Source organism: Ochotona princeps, chromosome 2, assembly GCF_030435755.1.
Source record: "Ochotona princeps isolate mOchPri1 chromosome 2, mOchPri1.hap1, whole genome shotgun sequence".
In the NCBI taxonomy this organism is placed as follows: domain Eukaryota; kingdom Metazoa; phylum Chordata; class Mammalia; order Lagomorpha; family Ochotonidae; genus Ochotona; species Ochotona princeps.
Window position 1 is genome coordinate 55,204,838 of NC_080833.1, and position 19,675 is coordinate 55,224,512.

Below are 19,675 nucleotides of genomic sequence, written 5' to 3' on the forward strand. Positions count from 1 at the left end.
GGATGCCCGGTTTTGATGGCCCAGTCTCAGCTTTGCCGGTATTCAGGAAATGAGAGCTTTTTCTCTCTTTCACACTCTCTTCCTGTCAGATAAATAAATATTGTTGAAAATGGTCAATTCCTATTTGCTGTTTACAAAGTAAATCACTATTGATTGGGAAGATGGAAGTTCTTGGGGGAAATTTATAAATTCATAGTGACAACAAATATTAATTAGCAATGTTTTATCAAGATCAAACATAGGTGGGCAAATGAAAACAATTGATTTCTGATATGAGATAGCTTCTCATATGTACTTATTCTTTCTCCGTAACTTTCTCACTTGCATTTTTGTCATAGCTTATTATTTGTTTACATGAATTAAGTACAATACAGCATTTCCGGTTACAATGACCAGACCATACACTCCATATTGCTCCTGAGGAAATTCCATTTTTCTATGCAAAGACTGTAGGATAAGTGTTGACTTCATTGGGGACAAGGCTCTGATATACTAAGTGTTTTCAAACCGTCTTCTGCTATTTTCTGACAGTTTCCCATAGGTTATAATAATGTCGAAAATTACTGAAGACAAAGCAGTTCATCCATTGAAGAAAAGGGGGAGTATGTCCTCTATAAGTAGCCACGAGTTCTGGCGGAAGGATATTCATGGGCGCAACAAAGAGTGAGTAACCCAGTCTGTACAGATTTCCATTCAGTTATGGAATGAGCAAGTAGATGGCATTTATCAGGAGAGCAAAAAGTTTCCTTGGGGACATAATAAAGAACAAGATAGGCGATGACAAAGTTCAAGTCATCTTAAGGGGCCATACCAAAAAGAGCCAGTAAGTGATGAGTTGATTCTAGCAACATTTTTTTACTATTTCAAAGACTATCCAGAAAGATTTAATACTCAGAGAAACACATCTGTGTAGACCAGTCAAGCCTCTTTTGAATTCTGCTTACCAATAGTGTATCACCATACAGTTTTTACATTCTTGATGAGTATGATCCTTCTTGAAAATCCATGTGTTTGAAAATCCAAGCTACAGAGAAACACACACGCACACAAAGCAAAGGAGGGGGAGAATGATTTTCCATTTGTTGGCTCACTCCCCAAATGCCCTCAACAGCCGAGAACCAAGCCAGCCAAAAGTAGAAAGCCAAAAATCCATTCTCTGTCTCCCACATGGATATCAGGGACCAAGCACCTGACTAAATCTACATGAGTGGGAACTGGAATCAGGGGTGGAGTAGGGACTTTAACTCAACTGTTTCATTATGGGATGTGCACATCCCAAGCAGGCATGTTAACTGCTGCACCTAATGCTTGCTGCTGTTACTACGTACTAAGTCCTTGCTTGGGCACTTCCATTATCAGCGGGCCAAAGGGTATTAAGTATAGTTTTTGGCTCTTACTACATGTTGTATGTGCTCTTCTACAAAGGTAGGTCAATATTTTGTACATTTGTGACAGTCCTTTCAAACTGCTATGGGAAAGGAAATGACATAATAGTCAGCTAGTTTACAGGCTTGCTTTCTTAAGAGTCTTCATAGGATTGAAGGATGTGGTATATTAACTTTCCTGCTTGGAGAGATTAGAAGAACTGGAATAATTAGCATTATGGAACCAAAATCTTCCTATTCTCAGAGTATATCTCATGTTCTTATTTATAATTCCACATTCCAGTCCTGGCAGCCTGTGGATTTGAATCATAATCTTCCTCTTAAACACATTTTAAATTGAATAAAAAGGAGACGCAATCCCAACACATAGCAGAAGTAAAGGGGGGAGAATAATTGACTACTGACTGTAATTCTGCCTTCTAATTCCTATAATTATGTGAACAAATTATTTTAAAATCATTTGAGATAGTTATTGGCTTATATTCAGCTTATTTTTCTAAAAATACTATAAAATGAATGTACATAACTGATAAATATCTAAATTAAAATAAATTAAAAGAGCTTTTATCCAAAAACCAAACTATCATTCTGATTAATTTATTTACCTTTTCCCTTTTGAAAAAAGGGAAAAGGTCATATGGAATCAGAAGTTGACCAAGTTTAAACAGTTAGAGATCATTCCATTGTTGATTATCTGTACATACAAAAATGAAAATAGCAGAAAGACAAATATAATTTTCACAACACATTTGACTAAATTTTTTACTAGCAACTTCATTTAAGTGATCATCATTTCTATTTTGAATTTTCTAAAGCTTTGTACTTTTTTACTGCAATAGTGAAGGGGCAGCTTCCAAGTCCCCATGTAACGCAGAGGCCATTTAGCAGCTTGCTAGCTTTTCTTAATTTCATCATGCTCCATTGTCTGCCCTCTCTCTCTGCACACCGACTGAATGGGTGATTCTCCTTCAACGTTACAAAAGATAAGTGACAATAAAATGCAAGCATTGTTTTGAAATGATGATATTTTATGGAAAACACACACCTTTAATTTGAAAACTAGTTCAGGACCAGTGCAATGTCTCGACTTGATAATCCTCCACCTGTACGCACCAGCATACCATATGAGCACTGGTTCACATCCCAAATATTCCACTTGCCATCCAGTTTATGGCCTGAGAAAGCAGCAGAGGATGGCCCAAGTCGTGGGGACCCTGCACCCATATAGGAGACCAGGAAGAAACTTCTGGCTCCTGGCCTCAGCTCAGCTCAGCTCTGCTCTGCCCTTGTGACCATTTGGACAGTGAACCAGCAGATGGAAGATCTTTCTGTATCTCCTTCTCTCGTTAAACCTGCCTTTCCAATACAAATAAATAAATCTTAACATTATATAATTAGTTCAAAACCATTTTGTGACAAGACTAAGGCCGACAGGATGAAGCATATAACACAGGGTCTCATTTAAACTCTCTGGCATTAATAACATCTCTCGGGTAAACGCCAGTCTGTTTCATTGTGAAAAGACTGAAGCTTTCAAGGGACAGAGAAGGACCTGGAAAATCTGCTGTTTCTTGAAGGAAGTCTAAAATCAACACAGATTGATCTTTGCATACTACATAGCAGATAGAAGGCTGATCTCCAGAATATACAAAGATCTCCAGAGAAATCAAAACACCAGAACAAACAAACTGCTCAAGAAATGGGCACGGGAAACGGGCAGACATTTCACAAAAGAACAAACCCAAATGGCAAACAAGCATATGAAAAAATGCTCAAATTCCCTGGCAATAAGCGAAATCCAAATGAAGACAACAATGAGGTACCACCTAACTCCAGTAAGGATGGCACACATACATAATACCACCAACACTTGCTGGCAAGGATGTGGGGAAAAGGGAACCCTTCTCCACTGCTGGTGGGACTGCAGACTTGTACAGCCTCTATGGGAATCAGTTTGGCGAATACTCAAACAACTCAAAATCAACATACCATATGATCCAGCAATAGCACTCCTAGGGATATATCCAAAACATCTCCTACACAAGAAACCAACATGCACGCCTATGTTCATAGCAGCACAATCTACAATTGCAAAAACCTGGAAGCAACCAAAATGCCCATCAATAGAAGACTGGATAAGAAAGGTATGGTTCATCTACTCTATGGAATACTACTCAGCTATTAAAAAAAAAAAAAAAAAAACGAAATGCAGTTCTTTGTGGTCAAATGGGCCCGACTGGAATCCATCATGCTAAGAAAAATGAACCAATCCCAAAAGGTTAAATACCACATGTTTGCCTTAATCTGAGATGAAAAGATGACAGCTTGGAAGATAGTACCTGTATATTGTAATATTAGTGCAATCTCTAACAACCTGTATCCAATGCAATAAGATAATGCGATATAATCTATAAACCAACAATTAATGTCAGAATACTTAAGATCTACATCGAAAAACTGTAAAACCTACTATACCCTCAATACGCTATGTTAACCTGTAATGGGGAGGGAGTGCAGGGAAATCTTTCAGGACCATAAAAAGAGTGAGAAAAAAGTACAATATAGCCTATCAAGATCAAATCTGGTAATTCATAGACAACAGACTCAAAGCGGCACTAAACAACACTAAAACTACTATACCAATGCATGAGGAGGGAATCGGGTGCGATCCTGACAACCTCTTAACAGGAGGTCATGTGCGTGGAGCAGGGGGGCACTCCAGAGTGGAGCGGGTGGTAAGGAGGAAGCTTGGATCCCAACCATGAAGATTCCCAGACCTTCACCACAAACTATTAATATGAGCAACAAGGACTATATCCCAACTGCCTAGGAGGCCACAGGGAATTGGATGCCCTCGGAGGCCGAGTACTCTGAGGTCACCCACCCCCAACCGGAGGTTCCGCAGGGGATGGAAGAAGTCCAAACACTACCGTGCAGAAACCAACATCATCGGAAAGACAACCAGAAGCCCTGAGCAGTCCGCGGAAACAGAAGAACAATAAATGTCCTTCGGGACCAGGGAGGAGAGCTTTCTCTGGTCCGAGCCTGGCTCCACCTCTGGACCCCCGCCCTCCCTCGCAATGACCATCGGGATCGCTCCAAAAACCCCTCACAGCAAACAATCATACAAACTAAAAAAAACTAAAATAAATAGACAAACAACAGAAAGTAGAGCTGGAAATCTGACAGGAAAGCGCTGGCGTGGATTGGCTCATGCCTCGCTGGGTCGGACACAAAGATTAGTTACTCCTCACCATGGTGTTGAGGATTTTCCTGCACACCCCCCCCCAAAAAAAAATGTTCTGCACCTTAATTGTCGACAAATGTCTTGTTAGAGTTACAAGCCAGTCTAGATTATCCTAAAATCTGCCAAGATCAGCAAATGGCTAAATACTAAAATGAAATAGACATGAGACAGCTGAATGGTACTTTATAGCCATTTTAAGGTATATAGCAGCCGGTCCTGTATATAAACTAAAATTGAAATGTCAATGAGCTAATCATAGGTTGTGATTAGGACTTGTTTTTTTTTTTTTCTTTTTAACATACTGGTTACTCAAAACCATGTCAATTCCATAATGTTGCAAATTGCTGTTGATGTTATATTGGGACTCTTAATTGACTGGGATGATATTCTACCAGCTCTAACTTCGGACCAGAGATGGTCTCCCCAAGAAACTGTTCAACCCATCTGGACAATAAGTAGCTGGACTCTATGCCTGGTATACGTTTGCAAGGAAAGAATCTTGATTGAATTTGAACTGTAATACTGCATCAAGGTGGAGGAATCCAACAGGGGGGAGGGGTGGGGGATTCCCAGAGCCTATGAAACTGTCACATAATGCAAAATAATTAATGAAAAAAAATCAGCACAAATTTGTACCTGTGTTACAGTCTTCCAGTGTTGTAATTAATTTCTAACCACGGTCCCTGGACATAATAGATAACCTGAAGGGTCTTCTCAATTGTGAAAGGAAATATTCTCAATATCATCACTGATAAATGTATTCAGAATTAAATCTTCCTATTATTTTGTCACTGTAATTTTTTATGTTCCATAAAAGGAAAAATAAAGTATCCATAGGTTAACGTTTGCCAGAACACAACCATTCCTTTCTGTTCATGCACTGTCTGTGGCTAATTTGACACTAAAATGGCAAAGTGGAATAGTTGTAACAGAAACTGCAGGAGCTGTAAAACCAAGACTATCTGCTCTTTGATCTTTTACAGAATCTTTTCAGCCTTCTGCTTTATAGATAGGTATTATTGTCTTCCTCATTTTATAAGTGAAGACAGAAGCTTAAAGAAGTTGGAACTCCAAAACTACAGAATTAACAAGTTGCAAAATGGCATTTTCGTTTATTTTTCAAGTGTTTTCATTCCATAAAAATTGACAATCCGTGATCAATTTGCGTGAACGAAAGTATTCTACATAGTTGCAGAACCTTGTTTCCAGTGTCTGGAGAGGAGCAGGTGTTTTCAGTGACGTGTTTTATGGTGGAAGCTCTGCTGTGGCAGACTTTGAGCAGGTTTGAGCAGTTGTGCCTTTCTCTGTTCTTGAAATGGACACAGAAGCAGGAGGTCAAGTTACTTTCTCAGGATAATGTAACATGATTTCCAGGCTATTATCTCTGAGGCGGCTAGTCTTTCTAGTAGGTCAAGGCTAAAGTTGGGAACTGCAGTCTTTTGCCTAAAACCAAAATTACTGTATTGCTGTGCTGCCAAAATATTTGTATAGATCCTGCAACCGCCCAGCTTGGCCACACTATGCGCATTTCATGCACTTGTAAATTTATTCACTATTGTCTGAGCTTGCACTACTTGTTAGGCATGTAAAGGTGACTAACTGTAGAATTCTAACCTAAAAAAGTTCATTTTTTAAGAAAACTGAGAGTCACCTTATAAGCTTTTACTCAATAGATTAGGCTTTTCCAATAAAAATGAACAAAGTAGAAATCATTGTTTAATTATTCCATTTGAAGTATTTGTGCAGAATACACTCCAAGCACTGTGCTTGGTTGGTGAATTACACAGAAACAAGCCCTGCTCTTGTGTAACTTAGAATCTGGTGGACAAGACAGTAAATAAGTAATTTTCAATTAATGATTTTAACGAGTCCACCCTAACATGCAGTGAGCTACTTATGGGCAGTTAACAATGACATGGTCAGGCCTGATTCTTCATTTTGACAGGATATGGATAAAGACTAAAAGATCAGAGCTAGGGAATACGTTATGTTTCCATTTTCATCAAACCAAGGCCCCCAACAAGATCTGACTCAGGTTCAGCTGCCCCACAAAGACAGAGAAACTTAGGAAACCTAAAAAGGTATTGTTACTAAATGAAATCACAAGTCATTTTTTTATAAATTTTTAAGACATTTCACATGCAGTATTCTTGTATATCATGTTAAAAACCTATTGGTTGAATAAAGAAGATATTTTTATTATCTTTGTTTATTTTATAAATGGGAAAATTGTAGACTTTTTGATGCATTGTGTAGCGAGAAAGCTTCCTCACTCCAGGGAGGAAAATGAAGTCACGCTCCTACCGTGATGTGCGCCCTCCTGTGGTTGCCAAGGGCCATGCAACTCTGAACTCAAGCATGGATACAGCACAAGCTGTATGGGTTGTCCGTGACAAGTGCCTCATTTTCCTTTGGATAAACATTAGCTCAATGGGCTTCAGACATTAGGTCTGATATTTTACTCATTTCCTCTACTTGTGTTTTGTCAATCACAATTCCTACATTCACACATCAGAGTGTGGTTGTGTCCTTTATTCTTTGTCTTTCAAAACCATTCCTACTCATGAAATATGTATAACATAAGAACATGTCATTTATAATTTGATGCCAAACATGTTATCTCAGTTTTTGTTTCCATTATAACTATCCTATTATTAGTAACACATTACGTAAATAAAATACCTTCAATAACATAAAAATACAGATTTTCTTTAATGGCCACAAACATAGGCTACCTTACCAGACAACTAATACCACATACTGGTGAAGATGATAGCACACTTTTGTGCTTAAGCATAACAGTCACAAAAATACCCATAGATAATCCCCAACTGAGGAGGTTTCCATGCTTTCCCTTTTAAATGTATTCAATAGAGCAACACCTTCGATCTTCTGCTTCAGTCACAATGCTAACATTGGACTGGGATTAAAGCTGGGATGGAGCTGTGAGGGCAGTACAGTAACTTCGGGCATCACTGCTGCCTCCCTGCGTTTGCATGGACTGGAAGCTGGAGCGAGAAGCCAGAGGCAGTGCTCAGCTATGGTGTTCCCACGCAGTGTACAGGCCAGGCATCCATTTCACCTGGTTACGTTTCTCCATCACAGGTGCCATGGTTTGTGTTTATGTTTCTAATACTTCCTACCGTCCGTAATATAGACAATAGACAGTTGTTGAAAGAATGAAGAAAAAGTACATGAGTGTACCGATTTATACCCTAAAGCCTTTTTCTCTGTGCATTGTGCAATCTCTCCACTGGGAGGCAGCACGTGACTTTAGCAACAGTTAAAAAAAAAAAAAAAAAAAAGCACACTTAGATGATGTCGTTAGAAATTTGTTCGATCCAGAAACTTAGTGTTACAGATGGAAGGAGTATATGCTATTTCCAGCCTTTTTAATGGATTGAACTGACAGGCCCAAATGCGGCCATTCATTCTCTTGTACTGTAGCTTCAAAACATGAGTTCTCAATAATAATAAATATTGTTGCTGGTGAGGCTTAATTGAAATTATTGTTACTCTCTCACATAGTCATAACAATAACATATGCCTTGTATTTATTCTGTGTAATTCAAGGATTGGTTGACAAACAAAAATACCAAGTATTTTTAAGTAAATTGAATTTCAGAAAAGAATATACATGCTCTAACTTCTTAGCTATTTTTTCAAATTTTCTATGTAGATAGATCAGATATTACCGGATATTCATAAGATATTTTCAGTACAATACAAGAACAACAACGCGAAAGAATCACTTTTAGTATGTTCTACCAGTTCCATGCAGCTCTTTCTGCATGCAAGCTAATTCTGTCTTCAGCAATAATAATGCATCCAGAGCTGAAGATTAACTGGATTTTGTGTCTGGTTACTGTTTCTCCTTTGCTGGAATAATATTGAGTTGTGAGGGGGTGCCTTTCACTAGTAGTTCGTGCCAGCGTCTCACTGTTTCTGATTTGTCTTTTTAAAATTTAGATGTATTGATGTATTTCAAAGGATGTCAGAGAAAGAGTTCTGTCTATTACTTGACTCGCCAAAGGGCTGCACTGGCCAGGTGGACACCAGGAGCCACAATGTCTGGATCTCTCACGTGGGCGTCAAGCGCCCAAGCACTTGAACCGTGGCCTTGTGCTTTCCCAAGAGCGTCAGAGGGAATGTGGGAAGGGAAGAGCTGCCGGGACCATGACATGGATGCCCGCATGCGCAGCCACAGTTCCACCTATGGTGCCTCCACGGCTGCGTCTGCTGCATTTCCTTCATCCGACGTCACTCCTAAAACGTTACCACTGTCTTGGACATGAAGTCCTAACTGAAATCCCTCCTCATCAATGCCAGCATGTGCTGATGAAACCAAAAGACAGAAGAGTTTTCATATATAAGAAAGACAGGTAACTGTAGTATTCCCTTTGCCATGAGCTCACCTGTCTAGCTAGAGATGCTTTCATTGTCAACTATGCAAAGCCTGGACTTAGACACCTGAAATTCCTCCATCCTCCGCTTGCAATGTGACATAAACGCATTGAGTTCATTATACTATGTATACACAGCACTGGGATTAAAATGACTAATGTGCTCTTTTGAGTATCTAACATGTTTAAACATTTCAAGGACTTAAGTGAAACTGCTGTAAAATGTCGAAGTTTTTCTAAGCTATTATGAGGGGTCTTTAGTTCACAGAAAATGCGTATTATGAAGAATCTATGTATAGATTTCAATGTTGGGGGACCAAAATGAGCTTGTCTTTTATTTATTTGTTTGAGGGGGAGGGAGGCAGAGAGACAGAGGCATCAACCTTCTGGTTCACTCCCCCAGAAGCCTGTAACAGCCAGGAGGCTAGAAATGATTTCTCATATGAGTGGCAGTGTTGGAGCCATCACCTCCTGCCAGGGAGCGCAGAGTTGGAAGTTGCATCATGAATGAGGCCAGGACTCAAACCCAGGAACTCTACTGTGGCCATCCCAAATGGCAACTTCACCACTGTATTAGCACCACTTTGAATTATCTTTTATTGTATTTTTCCATAAACTTGTTGAAACACCTTTGTATTCTGAACTGATATGGATAAATCTCTAATGTTAAAATACAGGAATTCTTTTATTTCTAAAACTTTATCAAGCTTGTTTTCTGGTTTAATGTCACTTGCTCATGTTTCAGTCATATCCGATATTTTGTATCTTCCATTTGCATTTTCTCAAGAAACAAAGATCTAAAGTTTTTTGTTCAGGTTATTTTTCTCTTTTCTCTGTGTCCCCTTTCCAACCCCTATCATGTACTGCATGGTCCCAAAGGTACACAAAAAAAGAGTTTGATAAATTTAGGATTCTGTTGCCAGAAAAAAAAATAGAGAGCAATACTGAAAAATAAATGGTAATCCATGCTACAATGTTAATTATAATTCCCTTACAATAGTGGAACATTAGAAATAATAGAAGTAGCCTAGAGAATAAATAATTTAACAAAATGCAGGCTATCCCTATATTAAATGCTTTTTTAAAGATTTATTTATTTTTATTGCAAAGTCAGATATATAGAGAGGAGAAGAGACAGAGAGGAAGATCTTCCATCTATTGATTCACTTCCCAAATGAGCATAACAGCCAGTGTTGAGCAGATCTGAAGCCAGGAGCCTGGAGCCTCTTCTGGGTCTCCCACGCGGGTGCAAGGTCCCAAGGCATTGGCTGTCCTCGTTTGCTTTCCCAGGTCACAAGCAGGGAGCTGGATGGGAAGTGGAGCTGCCGGGATTAGAACTGGCACGTATAAGAGATCCCAATGCATGGCATGGACTTTAGCAGCTGGGCTGCCACGCTAGACCCTAAATGCTATCTTAGTATTTAAAATATGGTGTTGGTTACTATTTATTGACATGGAAAGTTAATCCATAATACCCTTTTGAATAAAAGAAAGGTCATCTGTAATATAATCATATGCCCAGGCATAAAAGATTTTGTTCAATGTAACAGTAGCTTAATAGCTACTGGGATTGTAATTTTTGTATAATTTTATTGCTTCTTTATATTTTTTTATGCTTTGAGTTTTGCGTAACAAGTATACACTTTTTATGATTACTGTGAAAATTGAAAGGTTTGATTACTGTGAAAATAAAAAGGCACTGAAAGAAACCACAGTCAATAACTCAAAAAAATCATTCTACAAGATTTGCTCTTTGCTTGCCAATCTTCAGGCTGTGGGGTTTTTAAACTATCCTGAGGTTACTGACCAGTCTCACAGTCATCATATTATCAGATGCATTTGATAATTAATCTTCAGTAGGCCTGGACACTGTCCTAGTGACGACTCGCCTGTACATCTTAGATTTTGTGCTACAGTTAATTTAATGCTTTACCAACTGTATTTCTCTTTCCATGAATTTTAATTTGGTGCTCAATAGAAAACAAGTAGGGTTTCATCAATACCTTCTTATGTTTGTACAAAAAAGTTTTCATTGCAATAATTATTTTGGATATCATTGCCCTTATTCTGCTGTATACTCACATGTGGTACTCTGGCTCTGGGTGGTAAATGGAATTTCTGAGCCGTGTCTGTATTTCCCATGTGTATCACACTGATCCCAAGGTCTCACTCCTTTTTCTGAAAAACGAGTAGAATAATGACTCCCTAACTTAAGGGTTGTTGTGAAGGTAAAATGAGACGAATGTTGGGAAATGTTTTTGCAAAGTTAAAAGTAGCGTATATGATACTGCAGCAGGCAGCTTATCTTACAACCAGGGAGTTTATGCAACATGGGATTGTTTAAGCAGATGCAATCAACAATCCTTTGGTGCTGCCCACAGCACCTGCAACTGCTGCAGCCAAACGAATTGGTTGCTACTTCAAAGGGCAGAAAAAAAACTGAGAAAAGCAGGTGTTGTACGAATGGAACGCTGAATCATTAACCCAGAAATACATCACGAAAGAAAAGCATCCACAGTGTCATACGCCACTTTCATGGGCTGCCTGAAACCTCAATTTATCAATATATTTCTGTTGCATCAAAGTTGCAAAGCAAAAGGCCTAATCAAAATGGATAATTCAGGGTTTTCTTTAAATGTAAAATTTCAAAATCACTCCCTCAAAAAAAAAAAAAAAAGGACTAAGCACTTTAAATTCCTTGAAGAGAAAAAAAACTCAAAAGATTAAGAACAAATCTTCCTTGTGCAATTAAAGTCAAAACAAATCCTTCTTAGGAAAGTGGTCACTTTGAAAACACACACACTATTATTTCATCTCCTTTCAAATGGCATCTGTTGTAACGTCCATTTTCACAGGTGGAGAAAATGGAAGGTAGAACATGCTTAGACTGCCATTAGTGACAGTTGGATTTCCTCTGAACCAAGCAGAATTAAGTAGAGCTGGAGGGACGTTAGGGGCTTCTCTTTGCTTGGGTCTCCTATTTAGCACCTGGGTAAGCTCATATTGCCTTGGTAACTAGCCCGTTGGTAACAGATCCTTTCTTATTGTTGAAAAGGGTGATTGATGCTTATTGATTTTTGATAGTTTGAGTGAATTGTGGTTCCTTTCACCAGGGAAAGGAGTTTCTAATTTTTTTTTCACATGGAAGGAACTTTGTGAGGTGCATATAATAGGGAACCCTTTAATACACCAGATAAATGCAGAGATGTTTCTCAATATGTTAAGCTTGTTCACATGGTCCCAAGCCCCATTAATGAACTTAGCCTGCTGGGATGAGAGCCTTTGCCCTGAGGCAGAGACACAAGTGGCGTTCCAAGTAACTTCCTCCTGTGTTAATATTTGCATCTAAAATATTTTAAACTGTAACGATGTTATTAAGATGTTTCTAAGGGATGCTTTTGTGGTTCATAAGCGTGATGATTGAGTTTACATACATCTGTGTGCCCTGTGCCTCTCTCCAACCTTGTTATGATATCGGCACATTACCTGTCTGATGTGGGGGGGTGAAATTCTAAGGTACTGACTTGACATTTTCTTAGAGAAAACTTTCTCCTTGCAGCATTTCAGCTTAGTGCTGTTAGAACAATGATTAAAATGTTTTCTCCCTTGTTTTTAGCTCTGTGAGTACTGTGTCTTATACAGATGAACCCAGCCTGCGTGACGATGTCTCCCGCCTTACAGTTCAGATGGAAAACACCTATCAGCTGGGTGCGTTGTATTTTGGTTCCCATCCCTGCTTTAGTGTTCTAGCTTGGTCCCTGCCGTGTATATAAAGTGTCTCCTGACATGATGTTGCATTAAATCCTAGCATAGTGTGCGGAAGCACACTTGATGAAGGGAGCTGATGCTGTTACTCTCTTCTGTAAAAGGGAACCAATGCCCATCATCTGCTTTTCCTTAGCCATGATTCCTGAACATCAGGCACTTCACTCACTGGCACTGATGTGCGCAGTTTATTACTGATGTAGCAATTCACTTGCTGTTTCTGCGTAGGTGTGAATACAAAGAGTATTTAAGAACGTTTGCCAAGGACCGAGCATTATGGTGCAGCAGGTCAAGCCAACACTGGGTCATGTACAGCCCATGTTCTAGTTCCTAGGCTCACGTCCACCTCCATTTCCAATCTAGTATTCTTGCTAACATGCACCTTGGGAGGCAGCTAGTGGTGGTTCAGGTACTTGGGTCCCTGCCAGCCACGTGGGAAACTGATGGAGTGGCTGGCTTTGGCCGGGCTAAGCCTGAGGTGTGACAGAGCTGTGAGGACTGAACAAGCAGATGGAAGATTTCCCTCTCCATCCTTCAGTCTTCTCTTAACCCTTCCTCCCTTCCTCAAGTAATCAGTCAATGAATAAACTTTATGAAAGGGATGATCAAAACTCCAAAACATTTTTAAAAATCCACAAAAGAATGGAATCAAATGATGCCGTTTAGTGTAAAAATTTTTGAGCTAGCTCTTTGATAATACACATTTTCCTATGAACTTCTTGGAGTTGTATGCATAGATTTCCAAAAACATTTTTGCACCAAGCTATCATTATCTTTTTATCCCATATTCCACAAACATTTCCACAAGCATATGTAAGTTAAATGAAAAAAAAAATCAGTGGTGATTGTTAGAGAAAAAAAAAAAACCTCAAGGCAGAGGCACATGACCCATGGTCCCTGTTGACGGAGATTTTATCTGTTATTACCACTGAGGTTTTAGGTCTTTGAAAATAAAAATCTTTGCACCTGCCCTATACTCCCAGTGGAATCCAGGTGAGTAACTTTTTGCTTTCATGTTCCCTCCTTAGACCTACTTGTTTACAACTGCATAGCTGCCCACCATTATCTGACTCCATAGATAATTATTACTCTATGGACAGGCCAGAGAGACTTGCTGAAGGGCAGAGGGAAAGACTCTATGGGCCTGGATAATTCTACCTGTGGCCAGTTATCCCCAAGAAAATTATAGGCCATCAATACATCCCATTAGGCCTGTAGTTAGTTAACTGCAGACTAGAGGGCTGTGTAACCAGTGCACTACTGTCGCTTCCATAGGGCTCATTCTGCACAGGTGATAGTTTTGCCAGCCGTTACACCAATACTCTTCCTGATAACTATCGGATTTCCTTTGGAGAAGTCTCATCACTACCATCATCCCCACTTTGATTCATAGCTGAAGCTGATAGACGCTAGAGGGAGGGGACAGAGACTGGTTCTGGGACAGCAGGTCTGGTCCTTGCAATTCCTTGGAGATGAAATTTAGGCAGTGTTGTTGAGAAAACAGATGATGTGCTGTAACACAATCAAAGAAAAGGGAATGGGTCTGGCATAGTAGCCTAGTTGCTAAAGTCCTCACCTTGCACACATCAGGATTCCATATGGGCTCCGGCTCTAATCCCAGCAGCCCCACTTCCCATCCAGCTCCCTGTTTGTGGCCTGGGAAAGCAATGGAGGTTGGCCTAAAGCCTCGGGACCCTGTACCCACATGGGAGACCCAGAAGAGGCTCCTGGCTCCTGGTTTCAGATCTGCTCAACACTGGCCGTTGTGGCCATTTGGGGAGTGAATCATCGGACGGAAGATCTTCCTCTCTGTCTCTCCTCCTCTCTGTATATCTGTCTTTCCAATAAAAAGAAAAAAATCTTAAAAAAAAAAAGGCAAGGGGCATTCAGCTTCTGTCTTCTTACCCTACAAGAAACAAAAACAAAAACAAAACAACAAACAGGATCTTAGTGTTAATAGTAGAGTCCTAATTGCAGCTGGTTCTCTGACTTTTCAGTCAGGCAAGCAATGTCTAGGAAAGGCTTTTCTGCATCTGGGACTCAAAGAACCTGCCATTTATATTTGTTGGTTCTGGTAACTTCTGGTTTAACTTTAGTCAAAAGCTAAACATGTACCTTTTGTGTCTCAGCACAAAGCCAGGCAAGGCACAGCTGAATGGGGAGGCATAGGAGAAAGATCAGCATTGCAGAATTGGGAAAAGACAGTTTCAGGACTGTATTTCAAAATATTTTCAAAATATACTGGTACATGAACATTTTTTTAAAAGACCAGGAAAGGTATGGACAGGACAATGAAACAGCTGGACCAGGAAGTCACCGGACATAGAGATTCCAGTGCCTCCAAAATGTTCCCCAGCACTGATGTAGGTGTGGCCTTCCTCCTCACCGTGGCTGGCCTGCTTCCCACCCAGAAAAACCTGGACTGCAGCAGTTCCTCAAGGTCATAGGTCATGATCCGACACCAGAAGGAGGCTGACTCTTTTTGCTTAATGTCCAGTTTAACCTAAAAACTCTTAGGACTGTGGTTGGCTTGGCCCGGGGTAGCATCGCTTTATTGGCAGGTCCTAAACAGCTGTGAGCCTGAAGTAGAACAAGACCACTTTCTAGCAAAGTGGGTGCTATTTCTAAATAAAAGAGGAATACCAAGCAGACAAAACATCTGCATTGAAGAAAGTGATTTTTTTTTTTCTGATGGAAACAGTGCATACACACAGGTGGTTATGGAAGGCAAGATGGAGTTTGTGTGAGTGGTGAGGATCCAGTAAGGTCTATATGATGAGTCTCCAATAGGAGGAGGTGAAAAGGAGCACAACTGCAAAAATTATGATCTATTCAATTAAATACAGACTGGGACTGCCATGTTTACTTTCCAAAATATGTATTTATTTATTGAAAGTCCCGGTGAACCTAGCCTGCAGACTCCCCTGGCTACCTGCCTGTAGGTTACAACAGACAACTGAAGGACACAACTCTTCTCGAGAGACTCCTCTCCTGCTGATTCCTCTTCAGTCTAGTCTAGATTCCTCAAGCAGGGCGGTCGTGGAGGGGATAACACCCTCGCTTGCACTAGCCCAGGGAACTGTGCATCTCTCGGGACTGTTTACATCCCATTCAAACTCCCTGAATTGTTTCAACATTAGTATCACTGGGATTTCCCGAGACACTGATTTTAAAACTAAGTACTTATTACTACACATTGATGACATCTTTTAAAAGATTTAGGTATTTATTTATTCATTTGAAAGACAATGAGAGAAGGAGAGAAAGAGAGAGAGAGAATGTAACAGCAAGCGCTGGCCAGGCCAAAGACAGGAGTCTTCTACTTGGGTTATTAGGACCCAAAGATTTGGGCCATCCTATGTTGCTGCTTCCCAAGGTACTAGATTGGAAGCTGAGGAGTCGTACTTGAATCGGCACTTGATGCGAGCATCTCAAGTGATGGCTCAACCCACTGTGTTATTATGCCAAACCTAACACTCAGGACTGTTTTGTTTGTAATTCTTGATCTCATTCCTTCATTTTTTAATTCAGTAAGCAGTGATTGAGCTGCTGGATGCCAACCCCTGGGCATATGTGTATATGAAGAAGTGATGAGCAAAGAGACAACAGGATGATGTGGATAGTGTTCCAGGGATGCCAGACAGAGATTTCCCAATGACTTCTGCTCTGAATGTGAAAACCAAGTACAGTTGAATATCTGAGTTCTGGCATCAGATAAACCTGGGTTTGCATCCCAGCTCTGCCTCTAATTCTGGGCACATTACAGTGTCTAAAACACTGAATAGGTCACAGTTAAACCAGCGGAAGAAGCTCTGCACATCTAATATACAGCTGGGGGGACTATAGATAATATTAATGTACTGGATATTTATTTCTTTGTTAAAAAAATAAATTAGAAGTCACAATTTTGTAAGTTTTCAGCATAAAGAAATATTAAATGTTTTAAGAGATAAATACATTGACCTGATATTTACTCATATTTACACATGTAACACAATATCACAAAATACCCTTTAAACATGTATAACTTTAATGTGACTGTTAAAAACTTTTAGATAAATAAAAATAAAAGTGACACCAAGAATAAATCATTAAGTGAAACCTCTGTTTTCCCATCTTCAAAATGGAGATAACAACAGTAGAAAAGAAAGGCTACAGGTTGGTTGGGGCTGAGCCTGGTCCCCGCTGGGGACAGTGTCACTGTGTGATCTGGGAGATAGATTTGTGGCGGAAGGGACAAGCTGGGGAATTGCTTCCACACATGGAGAATTTGAAGTGAGTTACTAACAATGCTAAGGTTTGACACTGAAGGTGTCAAACCTTAGCAGCTTTCAACACACTTTCCAGGTAATCTGGCAACTCCCTGAATCTAGCAGGGGTGAAGATCTTTCTTCTGCCAAGGATAGATATAACATCATTTGTAGGTCAAAATTATCAACTTAAAAATAAGCCTGCTATAGATTTTATCAAATTTTGAGTCTTGCCTGTGTTTGCCTTAGCAGGACCAGCTCAATTAATTTCATGGGTCTTGTAAGGTCCAGAGTCCAGATGTTCCACACTTGTGGATGTTTTTTTGATCCTCTCCCAGAAAACCTTACTGGAAACCTAATCGAGGATGCCTTTTTGCCTGAACTCCAGGCCACCCCGAAGATTGGATGTCTCTTGGTGTTTCAATATGATTTTGATTAGCCTAAGGGGTGTGTGAATGTGATTCAAAATGAATTCTTAGCAATTCCATGTATGTTTTCAGGTCCCACCAAACCTTTTCCTGTAGCTACTGTTAATCATATTTTGAAAGACGTGCTAACCAACTATCTACAAAAAGAAGAATATGAACCAGAGCTGTGTAGACAGATGACAAAAACAATTTCTGAGGTACATGTGTGATTTGCCTAAAGTGTTAATGCTACCATTTTCAGTATTTACTTAAAGTGCAACCCACCTCCTACATTTTCATGAAGGAAATTATTTTGCAGGAGCACCTAAAGTGCAAATTATACACATCAAGAAGATACTCATTAGGTTGTTTTCCATGTATTGTATGTGTGTGTAAAATACTTTTGTCTAAAATAATTATGTCCAGCATTGTATATATTTTATAGCAAAAAATGTGTAAAACTGCCCCCACTTATTTTAATGTTTGCTATAAAAGACATAATATTTTAATGATCATTTCCTCTTCACCAAGACAGCTTCTCTGTTAATGTATCAAAAGCAGACATCATGGTATTTAAATATACTCCCATTGTTATCAACTAAAAGGCTGACACTTCATTGTGATTTTCTCTAGTTTCCTGTTTATGACAAGTGCCCTAATAAACATTCGTGATTACTCATATTTCAAAAGACTCCAGATGTACAGGCATTTAATTAGATAGGAACAAGATATTATGACTCTATGGGCAACAGTCTGACAGGAAGCCATCTTAGCAAAAATTTTCCAAGAATATATCCATCCAGTACATTCTGTGCCCTGTATTGCAATCTTTCTATATTCCTCAGAGAACATAGATGTATTACTGGTGTTGCCACTTTGTCCCTGAATGTCCTGTCTCATGAGGATCTTAGTTAAGGGACATCATAGTTATAGTTCTACTGCATGTAAGTATCTACAATGCATATTATGCTATTGTATTAAACTAAACCCATTATATTTATGGCAAAAATAGATTTTTGAGTTTCAGTGTGACTAATTGAGAACCTTTTTTAAAATTTTCAGGTTGTTAAAGCCCGAGTCAAGGACTTGATGCCCCCACGGTATAAACTAATTGTAAACATTCACATTGGACAATCAAGCAGTCAGAGCATCCTTATTGGAAGCAGATGCCTGTGGGATCCTAAGAATGATACTGTTTCATCGTATGTTTTCAGAAATTCTTCCCTCTTTGCTCTTGCAAATGTCTATGCGGTTTACTTTGAGTGACTGAAAATATGTGCAGTTCTCACTTTAAAATTATGAAACAGGCTGTATCATGTGCCCAAAAATTTTACTGTCAAAAACTATGAGAAAGAAGCAACAGTAAGTAGTACTTCCAGCAACTGGATGGAGTCTTTTAAACTTTTTCATCCCCTTGTAAGAATTGTAGTAGGGGAGGGTGACATAAGAATCTTGTTTATTCAAAGCAAACGCTAAATCTTGGTGCTGCTGAATTATTTTCCATAAGCATAAATTCCTGTTAAGTATTATTTTGGGTCCTCATCATTTTAATTACTCCTTAATTTGAGAGCTAGGATTCCCCCACATTACTTTTTAATGAGGAGAAATGTTAAAAAATATTTATTATATATATACACACACACTGACCCTAAAGTGACAGTGGAATATATTGAGCATGGGATACGCAAATGAAAAATGCTGTATGCCTCAGAGCTGCATATAAAAGAATTCTGGTTTCATTTTGCACTTAATAAATTGAGCAGCATTCATTAACTGCAATTATTGTTACATGCATCTGACAGTTGAAACTGCTGAGGTAGAATTAATGACTTCATAACAATTACCAGGGTCCCTAGGGGCCCCTAAGCTAAAACGAGAAGCTCTTGTGGGTTGCCTGCACTTTCCAAAATTGTGGGAGAACCGAACGTTTGCTCTTCTGTAATGGAGACTATAAAGCAGAAAAAAGCTTTTTAGGGCCCTGAAGTAGATGTTGGATATTAAATATGCATGATGCTTAATAGTAAATGCATCTATAACACATAAAATCATGCATTGGAAAAAAACACCACTTTTAAATGGACACAGCCTAATGTGTCCTTGAATGGGTTTTCTTAGGCTAATGAACTTTCACACAAAATATATAGCTGGCTGCTTAACAAATAAAACATGTGTATTTACCAATCTGTTCCAATGAATTTAATACTAAAGTGACCCAGTG

The 19,675-nt window shown here is 39.3% G+C and overlaps 2 protein-coding genes and 1 non-coding gene across 4 annotated transcripts in view; 2 read left to right on the plus strand and 1 right to left on the minus strand.

Annotated features, from left to right (window-relative positions):
• Positions 1-526: 526 nt before the first annotated feature.
• DYNLT5 (dynein light chain Tctex-type family member 5) lies at positions 527-18,783 on the plus strand. The gene is made up of 4 exons (XM_012928023.3): positions 527-663; positions 12,652-12,743; positions 17,551-17,675; positions 18,520-18,783. The coding sequence occupies exons 1-4, from the start codon at positions 551-553 to the stop codon at positions 18,721-18,723; spliced, it is 534 nt and encodes a 177-aa protein (XP_012783477.3). The 5' UTR covers positions 527-550; the 3' UTR covers positions 18,724-18,783.
• The window catches only part of DNAI4 (dynein axonemal intermediate chain 4), a 105,481-nt gene continuing 96,973 nt past the window's right edge, over positions 11,168-19,675 (minus strand). Inside the window, exon 16 of one of the 2 annotated variants that reach the window (XM_058657751.1) lies at positions 11,168-11,213. In XM_058657751.1, the coding sequence (XP_058513734.1) occupies positions 11,183-11,213 (31 nt within the window). In that variant the 3' untranslated portion in view covers positions 11,168-11,182. Of the gene's footprint in view, positions 11,214-11,913; positions 11,948-19,675 lie in introns of those variants that run through there. The other variant, XM_058657774.1, reaches the window with a different exon arrangement.
• LOC118758766 (small nucleolar RNA U13) lies at positions 12,428-12,531 on the plus strand. The gene has a single exon (XR_004995848.2). It is a non-coding gene; the product is annotated as a small nucleolar RNA U13 (small nucleolar RNA).